This window comes from Ursus americanus, chromosome 8, assembly GCF_024610735.1.
Source record: "Ursus americanus isolate L20-20 chromosome 8, mUrsAme1.1.p, whole genome shotgun sequence".
Classification (NCBI taxonomy): Eukaryota; Metazoa; Chordata; class Mammalia; order Carnivora; family Ursidae; genus Ursus; species Ursus americanus.
In genome coordinates, this window is record NC_142134.1 from 21,749,973 (window position 1) to 21,763,638 (window position 13,666).

General features: G+C 35.4%; 1 protein-coding gene across 2 annotated transcripts in view; it reads left to right on the top strand.

Annotated features, from left to right (window-relative positions):
• ANTXR2 (ANTXR cell adhesion molecule 2) overlaps positions 1 to 12,090 on the top strand; it is a 141,419-nt gene extending 129,329 nt beyond the window's left edge. For both annotated transcript variants that reach the window (XM_045790302.2, XM_087864049.1), the window contains one exon: positions 10,179 to 12,090. In XM_045790302.2, coding sequence (XP_045646258.1) covers positions 10,179 to 10,217 — 39 coding nt within the window. In that variant the 3' untranslated portion in view covers positions 10,218 to 12,090. The remainder of the gene's footprint in view (positions 1 to 10,178) is intronic.
• Positions 12,091 to 13,666: the final 1,576 nt, after the last annotated feature.

A 13,666-nucleotide genomic window follows, 5' to 3' on the forward strand; every position in this document is an offset into this window, starting at 1 on the left:
TGCTCATAATGATTACTTCCTGCTTGTCAAAACATGTGGTGATTTAGAGCTAAGAATCGTAATGGACTTACAATATCTGCTTTTATCTCTATCTCCTCCGTTGGTGGTTTCAAGCACGAAACAGACCTCACTTTCTACCATCTGCTCTCCATTTAAAATTGACATCAAGTTCAGTTCCTCTGTGATGCCTACTCGTTTCCCAGCTTAGAACAATTCTACCCTGCAGTTCAGCCATCTCCCTATTATGCCTGACCATGGGGTTGGCATATAGGAACTGGGAGATCTAGGATGGCCTGAACATTCATGTCTCGAAATAAGCCAGGAAGACTTTTGTCCATGGAATGATGGCCACTATTGCTGAATTACAAGTCAGTTAGCAAAAACTGAAGTACAGTTTTATAGTTTTGTGTTTCTATGTTTAGACAAGTGAACCATTGTATTTTATTTTATAGCTTGCTAATCATTCTGTTGTTAGATTGAACGATCTTAATATTCATATGGATATCGATGTCAGTTATATATTTCAGAGAGATATTAGCTGTGTTAATCAAATTTAATATTTCAAACCCAGTAGCTATTAACTCTGCAGATACTGTTAAGCACTTAAACTGTATGGTGAACACTGTGTTAGGAGTTTGCAAAATGGTGGGAAAAAAACATCAGGTCGGGGTCTAGGAAAGAAGATGAAGCTTAAACAAAGATTTGTTTGTTAAAAATAAATTAGGAGAGCTGTTATAATGCTGAACAAACTCTGCTATCATCCAGAGTCTCTTGTTTTTTGCAGTAGGGTAAGATATTGGGCTAATGATATTATTTTTGGTTTAAAAAATCATTTTGGCTTAGAATAGCAGAATTGGTTTTTCTAAGCTAACTGAATATCGACTCTATATTCACATCAGTATATCTATATATCTTCCTATCTATCAATCATTCTATCATCTATCATCTATTTTGCACAAACACTAGATCTACTTGTAGATAGACCTAAACTCCAGTTTCTAGTTCTGGAATTTACGTTGAGTAATTACATATAGAGAGTCAAATGGAGATTAATCAAAATCAATCACTTTTTGTTATTTGGCTCTTCTGTGTACATATCTTTAGCTTTTTTGAGTTCTGTGGCCCAAGAAGCAAACCGTCCTTTGTACGTAGAAGTACCTATAAACACACCAGTAAGTTATTAGTAGTTGGAAACACTATCACTTCAAGTCATGTTTGTTTACTTATTTGAATCTATATGCTTTTCTGTGTATAAATGTTTAAACTTTGCAAGTTTATTCTTTCTGTTTGGGGAAATTATGTTAGATTAATTATATCTCTAGAGATGGCTTAGTATTTCCACAATTATTTTGAGTCAGTCTTGTTAGTCGATAGTTGTTTAGACTAGGAATGCCTGTATAGATTAAGGGGCAAAATTAATGCATGTTTAGTTTCTTTTCAAACTGTGAGCAAAGGATTCCCATTAAATGCCATTGTATTCTCACTCATCAGTGAAACGACATCTGGGTCACAGTGGTATCTGTCTTTACAATATAAATCCCTATGGCTGTATTTGAAAACTGTCTGCACATAAAAGCAGGGATAGACTTCATGCTGTTATCAGCCTAATTTTAGTATATACAATTTAAGGTGCCGCTTGAAGTTTTGCTTTCCATGGTATAAATTTAGTAATAAATGTAGTCATTTGGCTGCTGTGCTAGCGGTCTAGAATGGAGAGGTATAATGTGAAGAATTTTAATCCACGTTACTTATGTGTTATAGAAAAGCATGTATCATTTCATATCATCCATCTAAATATTAGTCTCTAATAAATAAGCAAAATTAAATCCTGACTTTGGGGATTTGGATGTCTTCTCGTTAGATATAAAAATGACTTCAGCAATTGTTTAAAATTGTTTTTCCAACATGTGATAAAAAATAAGTGAAGCATAAATTTGTTGCTCAAAAATTGAATACATACATATGTCTTCTGTTAGGACTGAATGCCTGGAATGAGTTCACTAAATACTTGCCATGCGGAAAGAAAGCAGTATTTCAGTAACTAATTTTCCAGCTAAACTGATAGGTGGATTTTTTCATACAAATTTTTTATTTATAATCTTCTAGAAAGTAATCTGCAATTGTCCTTAACAATGAAGATTTGAAAACTATACATTTCTGTAAAGTATCTTTAATTGATATTATCCATACACCATCAATTTAAAAACTTAAAGTGTTTGGTAATTGGTTTTCTTTGAAAAATCCTTAATTTCCAATTAGCTGGGAATTTTGCTGTCCGTCAAATGACCCAAAGAACTGTGAATTCTTTTAAGTGGAGAGCTAGCAAAAATCTGTGTGAATCAAGTGCAGGCTGAAATCATCAACATATTTTTAGTTATTAATTTTTCAGTGGGACAACATATACTGTTTCAGGGTCACAAAAGTGAGGATTTAATTCATAGAAGCTTAACTAGAGATACATCACTGCATCCCTAGGGTCATATACATTAGGAAAATCTCTCAGTGAATATTTTTTCAGTGCTAACTATGTATACGTAAGTGTTGAGGATTTCTCTTAAATGTGCTAAAAGCAGTGTGATAAGACAAATTAAATTTCTCAATGCCTAATTTCCTAGGAAAAATTACATGAATTGCTTGTAAAAGTTTTGCTCTGTGATATTAACATAAAATTTTAAGTCTAGAAATACTCCAATGAAAATTAGTATTTTCATGCAGCATTCTTCCACACTGAATAAATTAATTTATTCTATTTCTCACCTAATTAAACAGTAGTGATGTAATATGGCTTTCATTTGGATTTTTCAACATTTTCCTAAATGCATAATTCAAATATGGATTGTTTTCAATTAGCCATTATTTGATATAATGGTGGGAATTTGAGTTCTTTATTTTGAATGAGTGTGTGTCTGTGTGTGTATGTAAGAGAAGGAGGGAGAGAAGGAAGAAGGGAGGGAGAATATTTTAATACATGTGAATCTTAAGTTTGAAAAGTAACTCATTTAATAGTTTAACTCAATCTACTGTAAAAGAGATGAGAGGGATCCAGATGTTAACTTTGTATAATTAGTAACTTCGCTTTTTATTTTTTTAAGATTTTATTTATTTATTAGAGAAAACAGAGAGAGAGAGAGAGAGATCCTGAGCAGGGGGGAGGACTAGAGAGAGAAGCAGACTTCCTGCTGAGCAGGGAGCCCAATGTGGGGCTTGATCCCACGACACTGGGATCAAGATCTGAGCCGAAGGTTGACGCTTAACCGACTGAGCCACCCACGTGGCCCAGTAACTTTGCTTTTTAAAAGGAGGAATTGTATCAGTTATTCCTACAAGGCATTGCATGATAGGGTCTCTGCTTCCTCTCTGACCTCATCTTCCACTTTCTCCATTGCTCAATCTGTTCCTGCACACTCTTTTCTATAGATATGCCAAGGATGCTTTCATCCCAGGGTCTTCGCACTTGGTTTCTCTAACAGGATTATTCTTCCCCCAGGTAGTCACAGTTTCATTGACTTCCTTTGAATCTGTGCTCAAGAGCTACCTTGAACACTTTTTATACAATTAGAACTCCTCCAGTCCTGGTTTCCAATGGACTCATATATACTGATACTTTATACTGCCTTACTCTGATTCAGATTTGCCTTTATCTTTTGGCATGGATTATTCACAAGTGGTGCTGTGCACTTTTTCAGTTGGTCTACTATTAGGTATGCCAAGATAAATCAGAGAAAGCAGGTGGTAAAAGCCTGATCCATCATATTGCCTAGTATATATTTTTGACATGGCCCACATTAGTGTTTCATAAATTTATTTTATTTTGGCATAAAATGTTCCAGACTCATCCTTTACATTTTCTGTTTTAAAATGGGAATAATCTATTCAACTCCGACGGGCCCTAGATCTTTTTAGTAGATAATGGTATTTAGAGAACACATTTTGGATATTAGGGGTGCTAATTGTTATTGGGCTGTCATTGTGTCTAAGCATTTTAGTACATAAAGCTAGAAGATTTAGTCGTTTTGAGAAAATCATGAATTTATGGTATATTTTCAATCCTAATTTAGCATTAAGAGATTTTACTGAGTATTTTAAAATTTATGCTTGTATCACCTTTCTCTTAACTTGGCTTTAACAATGCTAAAGTACTTACTTGCTCTAACCTATTATATACATGGCTACATACTATTAATAAAATGGTATTAGTGAAGTTAAGATTGATGAATGAAATAAAACATTTCTTTGCTGCTCTATTTATTCTTGGATTATATCCTATTATTGATACACAGGCAAAATACTGTTTTAGTCACTTGAAATAATTTTTTTCTGGGTGTAGTTATGTATCCAATTCATTTGGTTCAGTTTGTTTCCAGTTCTTATATCTCTGTATTTCATTTCTATTTGTTCTGTCCATTCTTTATTCTGTTTCTCCTTCTCTGCTCTCTTTTGGGTTAACATAGTAACTTTTTGTAATCCATGTCACTTCCTCTGTCATGTTGCTAATCTGTAGCTGAGCTGGTTCTCAGTTTGATGCCTTCTTAGTTATTTTTAGTTCACTATTAAAATTTTTTGAGGGCAAGGTCAAGGATTTCTTTCCATCAGAGCTCTCTTTCTTTCTCTGTCTGTCTCTCTCTCTTTTTCTTTTTCTCTCTGCTTTACAGCCACCTGTGAGCTTTTTTGATTGCAGGGGAGTTTCCTTTGCTCTCCAGCTGCTAGTATCCCATCCCCTCACTCACACCCGCTGCCACTTTCTGTAGCTTGAGAGACCAGCTTCCGTATTGATTCCTGCCTACAGCCTTTGACTGGCCAATGCCTTGCACTCTCAGAAGGCCTCATGAACCTTGGAGGGGTTTTTCTCAGTTCTCCTGCTCCCGAGTTGCAGCAGGCTGCTGTCTTATCATTTTAAAAGGCCCAGGGTCCCTCAGGGTTATTTTTCTCATTCCCCAGACCTTCAGTGCACTGTTTCCTTCCAAAGGGAAGGTCCCTTTGGAGAGGGAAATATTTCTCTTTTGTCCTGACTTTCTCCCAGCTTTCAACTGACTACTTCCATGTTCTCAGGGAAAACCTGATGTACTATGGAAGGATCTCTCTCAGCTTTCCTGCCATGTCCTCAGTTTTGGCAGCATTCTGACTTGCTCTTAGTGAAGGCTATTTTAGTTTGTAGGGATTTCTTTTCTATTAAATGTTTTTTGAAAATGTAAAATATTTATGATTGCATTTGATAGCATAAAAGATCTCATTGACATTATTCTCCACTCCACCCTGGGCCCCCCTTCCATCTATCAGTAACTGTTTCTATTTTCAAGGGAAATATTGGCTTTTTATTTCCATTTGAAAATAAAAGTATATATCAATTCTAGTGTATTTTTCTTCTTTGTATCATAAAATATAGCATAATGTATATACTATGCAGCTTGATTTTTTCCATTAATAAATCCTGTCCATTATTCCACAATTGTATATGGAGATCTCCCTCATTCTTTTTAACAGCTGTATATGATTTATAATATTCCATTATCTATCTGTATCTTATAGTTAATTCACCTTGTCCATTACTGATGGATATTTGGATTATTTTCAGTCTTTTGTTACATACCCATAATGCTACACTGTGCATTACGGAACTTATATACTGTTTTTCTCTAGCTTTAAGTTATATTTTAATTTTTTTATTGTTGGTTTAAAACCTAAGATACAATTAGTACTCTAATTGAGATTAGAAAGTGGAAAATTATTCCTACATTACTTATGAATTGCCCAACTAAAAGAATATATGGAATTCTGATTTTACGTATATAATCCTTTTGGGCATCTACTTCCCATTACAATGTATCATGAGGCCCAAGAAGGTATTGTCAACAGTGTTCTTGGAAAACTGTCAAAATTGTGTGTGTGTGTGTGTGTGTGTGACACACACACACACACACACGTCTTACAAGCAGTAACTTTGAAGGGTCAATTTCATGTCTTATTATGAGGTATGGATTAGATGTTTTATTAACTTCCAGCTATATGCCTGAATCTCAAGAAAAACTAGGAGACCAAGCTGAATATTTACAAAGTAAATGTTAACAGTATGTGTAGAGTCATTAAAATTTTGCAGGTGCCATAATAGAATGAAAAGGGGAAAAAAAACCATTTGAAAGTAAATTTGTCAAGCAAACTCAGCACTTCACTTCATGACATCTACTGAATATCCATATGGGGTGTGGTCTCTGCCATAAAATGGGGCATTTATAGGTTGAGCTTCCATTACGAAAAAGACTGGATTTATATTTCAGCTCAAAATCTTGCACTTTTATTTTGAGCAGAGAATATACAGATTATCTTATATATATATATATGTTATATATATATAATTATATGTGTTTATATATAAATTGCTCTCTCTCTATATATGTATCTCATATATACATAGATCTCTGTCACATATATATGAGAAAGAGAGAAAGATGATAGTATGTGCCCTCTCTTCAGTCTTGTACCTACAGTTGCTGCAGAAAATCTCCGCCCAAAGAGCCTATTGTGTCCTCAAGTTGGCATTCTTTCCTAATAATCATGATTTCCTGGACCTCTTGAATTGTTTTGTGTCTCTTTCTATATGTATCTGTGTTTTGTATACAATTTTAAATTTGAATCACTGTTTACAGTTGCACAGAGCATGAAGGTTTAGTAAATTCTTTTTAGAAGTGAGATATAAATAAATCAGCGATCTGTGTTTGAAAAGTCTAACTAAAGTGCAGTTGTATGCTTCAGCCTGTCAATGGATATTTATGAGGTGAGCATAATACTATAACGGTTATAGCAGTGAAATATATCCTGTGCAGATAGCTAGTAAAGGAGTTCACAAGCGTTAATGCCAGCAGAATTTTAATGCTCAAGAGATGGGAAACATGGCACTTGCTCTGGCTAACACTACTATTACTGGCTACAATGAAAAGGAAAGGTGAAATCAGTTTTCAAAGTTTTTAACAAAGTTGGGGTCTATGCACTTAACCAACAGCAAACATGTCAGTTGCTATTGTTACCTTGTTTTCATCTCTTGTTTAGTTAACTTCAGAGCAGTAACAGCACTAGACAGTTTTATTTTGGGCATCAATTTCCCATTTCTACGTATGATGAGACCCAAGAGAAGGAATTGCCAACAAGGATTTCTGGAGAAATGTCAGAACTTTGTACTCTAATGGATACTTGTTAAATGCCTGAAAATCACTTAAGTGAAGTTAAAGCTGACAGATTCTAATTGTGAATTTAGACTTTGTTATGACCAAAGTTTTATTTGTAATTTATCCTTGATACATTTTGTTCCTTCTTAGGCTGAGGGAAAGTGGGTAGGGAGTAAAATTCTGCGCAGAGCTCTACTCTAAGAGATGAATTGATGTGTTAATACATTTCAAGTTTATAAAGAATGAATCATATTATGCTTATTTTTTTTAGAAGCGAAAGAAAACAAAGTAAAGCTTTCAGTCATTAGACTAGGGTATTTATTCTTATAGAAGAACTTTTGGGATTTTATGAGGAGTATTATAGTTTTAATATGCTTCCATGTATAAGCTTCAAGTTCTATGTTAATTATCTAAGTTAACTCAGATTAAGTTCAAATTAGTCATCATTTGATATCTGCTATCTGCCGAGTACTTCATTAAGTCGCACCAGAATAAGAAAAGGCAACAAAGAAGGGAAGTAGACATGATATCACCTTTTTGTGTAAGGTAGAAGTTGAGGTAATTCATTTGTTGGAGGGTTTTGAAGGTTAAGCTCAATGTGGAATCTTCATGATTAAGAAAGTTTAAATTTAAGAAAGAAATATCTATTAGTTTACATTTACTATAGCTGATCTACTTCTAAAGAAGTCTTAAGAAAAAACCTACCATAAAACTTCAGAATAAATATAAAGAAATAATTATGGGCCAAAGTCAAGATACAGCTATTCCAGAAAGTGAACACTAAGGGTGGTAATAACTTCTAGAACGTCATGTGCCTGAGCTTTTTGAAAGGCGACTCACAAAAAAGAAAGGCTGAGTCATGGTTGCCATTATATAATATAAAGGAAGCACATAAACTTACCAGAAGCGACAAGCTTTTTTCTAGCTAGCTGATCAGTACTTAATCCCAAAGTTTGGAAGAGTGGAAGTCAGGACCTCAGAGTCAAAATCAATAGGGTTTTCTTCATTTGAGTTTGTATGTCTGTAATTAAACCTCATCAAATGAAATGAAAAATAATTAGGTCTGCCATAATTTAGGCATTGAAGTGATTTTAAGAATTCAGGTGAACTATGAATCTCATTTTTTAAAACTATCCAATTGCTTAAAGTAAGTGAATCTGAGTCACTAAGATGAATCTGGTGCGTAGAACAAAAGTGGTCAGAGAAGGAGCCCTGTATCTACAGCTAGTTAATTAGCAATGACACTCAAGTAAAAGTAGAAATTCATGATAACTCCTTTTCAAAATTATGTAGAAGAGAGAAAACTTTCACTTTTTTGGTCCATAAATACACAAGAAAAAGATGTCATTAATTCCTGTCTTTGCTGCCATAATGTAATTCTTCATGTATTTGTTGGATTCTTGAAAGACTCCAGAAGATCATAATTTTAATGTCCATCACTGTTTTCTTAAGCATAGTTCAGATCTATTTCTTATTGCATATATAGTTATACTATTGTGGCTTAGAAGCACTGTTTTATTGCTTTCCTCAAATATTTATTATGTCATTTTTCCTACCTGTCCTCCTTGAAAAAAAATGTTTAGAGAAGGAATATGTAATGAAAATAACATTTTTAATGTTTCCATGGCTTTTGGTGTCATACTTAGCTAATCTGGAGAACATCTTTTCACTTAATATTCTTTCTAAAGATCTTGTTTGACGGTTGTAGACAATACAAAAATATGGTCTGAGTGTATGACCTATGACCATTGCATTACCAAGGATTTTGACTTCATTCTCAGGTGGTCTTGTCTCTGCTTTTCTCACACTCCCTTTTGAACAGATATTATTTGTAGACATCAGGTACAAAGTAAGTAGTACAATTAACAATTGTAATAATGTTTCCTCCAAATTATTTAGAAAATGTATAATTTGGTGATTGTAATGGAAACTACAATTGAGCAGCCGTTTTTGAGAGGAAAAGGGACCAAAATCCCGTTTTGATGTTCCAGGCTTTCTTCTCCAACAATATTTGTTGTTCCTTTTAAATATTCCCATGTACTGGATATTTAAAACAAATTTATTGTTCATATTTAGAGAGAAATAAAGAGAAGTTCTAAAATCTGAAGTTAGCAGGTATATTAGGACAAACAGGAAAGTCTCCTAAAATGACAATCCTTACCCTAATTTAGAAAGCAGTATGTAGCTTTTGGCCTGTTGAGAAGTCTGGATGTGATTTATGTAGTACAGGGTATCAGCAGGGTCATACCAAGGAGCGGGAAAGAGGGGATCCTTTATCAGTAATTGAAAACTTTGTTTTCAGGTAATTCTTAGATTATTTACAATGACGTATGAAACACTGTGTCTTCGTAACCTTTCCTGAAGTGCTAAGGAGTTGGAATGACAAAGTCTCTTTAAAAATGTGGAATGCAAATAAATAGTCACCATTTGGAGAGGACACAGAATGACGGTGTGTAGTTGTGCACAGAGAAATGGTCAACAACAGAGGACAGGTTTTCTAAGTCTTTTGCAAAAGCCAGTTATAAAATGCAATCAGAAAGAGATGAATCTCTTCCCTTGCTCCCTGAATCCTGATCCTCAGCCTCTTCCTACTTCTCAAGTGCATTCCTCATGTATACATTTAAGAAGCACCAGTTTTATATCAGTTTTAAAAGCACCAGATTGCAGAAAGGAGCACTTTCATTTAAATCCATTATAGAAGGAAACATAGGGTTTGGCTTTGATATTTTTATTGCTAAGATAGTAATGCTGTACTTTAAATAGCAATAACACAGTTCTATTTTACATAGAGTTCTTTCCACTCTAAATTTCCCCTACCATCGTGTAGATGAACTTGCTGTGGAAAAGATCTGAATGAACCATCATGCTTTGACCCAATGGGAAAAATATGACTTCATGATTCATCTTAACATTGACCTGTTCTTGTGTGATCATTATTATATTATGGTAGGAAAAGTAGGTATTCTTATGCTTCTTTGTAATTGCTTTAATATTCAATAATGATTTTTTTTTCTTTTCTAGGGCCGGTGCATAAACTTCTCCCGAGTTCCGTCTCAGTAAAAGGAAAGCAGGAAGACCAAGAAGGTATGAAGATACATCTTCGCCCTGCTGATTTCCAACCAAATGAAGAAAAAAAAAAAAAATAAGTGCATTTCAGAAGTTTTTGGAAGAACAGCTTTCTTCCTCTCAGTCAGGAAATGTTTTCTCTGCCTTCTGCTTTGCTCGCACCAAACATTTTTAAATACTTGTTCTGCCATCTACATGAGAGTTGATGAAACCCAGTGGTAACTCATGATTCATGACATTGAAAATAAAGACTCATGTTATTCTACATGCTATGGTTTATACAAGAAAGTTTGTTGCAATGTGGAGAGGAGGAAAAAGCAAAAACAACAGCAGGAACAGGATATCAAAACAGGGACCACGGTACAATTGCCCGCGATGGATCTGTAACGGAGAGAGGAGTGTTTTACATGGAAACATGGCACTTGCGTTTTTACATCACAAGATTGTCCGCCGCAGGCCGAGTATGAAATTTCCCAGCAGGCCAAGCAAACAGAGGAGTCCGTCGCCTTAGAGCTATGTCAGATGACAAAATCCTCCCAAGTCCCCTATCACAGTGTGCCTTATGGGAAGCTTCTGACTGGAAAATCTTGTCATTCTAACACTGAAAAGTGCACACGCATGACAAAATGTAGACAGGATGCCTCCAGGTATTGGTAGCAAGCAAGATTTTGCCCTTTGGTTTTTGAAGACACCTTTCTTTCATTATGCACTCGGGAAAAGAAGAAAATTAATAGAGCGTTATTCCACAGGAAGACAGCCTCTAACTGGAGATCTTCAGTGGAGTATGAGGGACTTGTGCTTCGAGAACTCATCCCTGGAAGTGGTAGATTTACCCCACTCTCTATGTTTAGGGTTTAGTAGTGCATAAAGCATTAATATCTGTAAACATACCGGGAGTTTGTTTTGCTTTTAATTTAAAGGAAGCGGTAACCACAAAGCTTCCGCTCAGGGTTTTTCCTTCCTCCAAGTCTCCAAGGGCTCTTCAGCGTCACAAGCCAGCAACTCTCTTTGCATGAAAATTTCAAAGTTTAATTAATATAATTAAAGGCAACAGCAGGCAGCAGCCTGTGAAGATTTTGCTCATCTTTTTTATGCCTTTTGACATTGAATGACCTATTACTGTATGCGCATTACTTGGATTTTGAGGGGCACGCTACCTTGGTTATGATTCCGTAGAGAAAAAAAGACCTCCTCTCATCAATTTATAAATTAAATTTTCAGGAGGGTCGGCCACTACAAAACATCGAAATGTATGTATTATAATTTTTTAGAAAAACCACCATCGTGTCACGTCGACGATGCCAAATTATGTTAGCGTGAGCGGAAACACTGTGGGGGAGGAAGAAGGCAGCAGCTGAAGAAAAAAGCTCAAATGATCTAGTCACTTTCGATACTGTACTTCAGATGCGAAATGGATATTCGACTGGAAACCTGACAAAGCGCGCCTGCTTTGATGTGAACTGGTATAGACAATGACCAGTGGCTGGGTCAGTGGGATGTCTCTCTGCGAGCACAAAGGCTTATCAAATGACACTAAAAATAAGTTCAACAACCATCACATTGGAAGGGAGAAGGCGAACATTTCATGTTTGGCGGGCATGTGAGTGCACAAGACGGAAAGAGCGATTCGGAGCATCCCGGTGTAATTACCCCCATTGTGCTCTTAATGGAAATTTCAGAGGACGGGAGTGATTCTGTTGGTTGGTGTCCAGATTTGTGGCACGGCTCCAAGAAGCCTTACACACACAAGTATATATATACATGCGTATCCTCTAGCTTGAATCATTTGCTCAAGTTTATTTATGTCACTGGCTGGCTGGATCCAAAGTCATGTGTCTACATATTCATAAATAAAATTTTACCTGTGCCTCTGCTACCATTTTATTTAAGCGCACATAAACTCAAGCTTTGTTTGGCTAAATATATAATTGTCCTGGTTAGTTTCAGGACAGAATCATATTCAGTTCCAAGATGTCGCTTATGGTCACAAATGATACTATTGGCATTAATTATCCATGTGTGCAAGTGTGACTTGGAAGCCTGATACACGCCCAAGGAGTTCTTGTAGACCTTTGCTCTACATTTGCATCCGGGACAGCACGTTTTGCTGTTTTCTTAAACTGGCGCTTCATTTCTGATCCGTGCACACCCATAAATGGTATTTAAGGGCACCAAAGATTCTACAGAAGCTAAGGCTGTGTCTTTGGCAGTCACTTGGAATTTGTCTACTATTGTGTGGCATTTAGATTTTGCCACATAAGCAATGAGAGTAGACCTCTGTCCTTAAGGGACAAAAGAGCTTTCCGTAGATGGTAACGTAAATGGGTTTCCAGTTCTAATGCCCCTATGAAGAGCTCTCATTGAAGAGGGAGAGGCAATGGTCTCTATGTAGACTAAAAAAGTACCATTCATAAAGTTCAAAGACAGATGGAATTTCATTGCACTTAAAGATATGAACCAGATCGATGCTATTTTCTCTCATTTTGTCATTTAGCACATAGAAGAATTTGCTTTGAAAGAGTGCTGTTTACTCACCAAGGATCTAAATACAAAACCTCTATACCTTCTAAACAGGAAAATAAAATATTAGAATAAAGCCATTTCTATAAGTTTAGTAATATTTTTAATATTTTGTGGAGAGAAAGAGTTCCTGTTTAATTTTCTGGACATAATGTCAGTCAAGATCTACTTTCCGTGTGTAAACGAGGAAGTCTTTATCCATAATCCATTTGTGTTGCATAAGGTTGCAGCAACAATTAAGTGGGAAATGATTCCTAACTTATGTGTCTACTCTGCCTGGAAAGAAAGTTTTGAAGGCATCTATATATATTTCATAACAATGTCTGTTCTTTATGGATTTGATCCATAAATATTTATCTATCTGAAAACTTTGATACTTGGAATGTTTTCCTTAAAGCATTTGGTGCTCCAAGAAAAAACATTTGGTGCTAAGAGTTGCAGCACTGATGCCTTTCCCCAAGTTAATTCTATTTTAAAATTTTATATTTCCTTCCCAATGAGATGCGGAGTAAAATTTGAGACCTTCCATTAAGTAGGGAGCAGCATCTGTCACCCATAGATAAGTCTTCTTTTGACAAAAATATAGAAGGCTTAAGCCTCCTATATTTCAAATTGTTTGAGAAATGATTTGCTTATATCCCCCCTGAACTTTATTCGAACCATTTTAAATCATAAATTATTCAGTATTTTTCTAATAAATCCTTCCTGCGTAGAAGATCTTGGTGTCTCTGTGAAGTTAATAACTTTACTACCTAAATATCACTGACCATTGTTTACTGCTCAGAGGCAATTTATTAGTTTCGTTTTAAAATCAAAACACTGTCTATATTATGGCCAAAAGGTATTTAAAACATTTTTTGATTGATCAGTTTCCAGACATCATTTTTGAATTTTAAGAGCGTGAAATATAATTAGATCACACG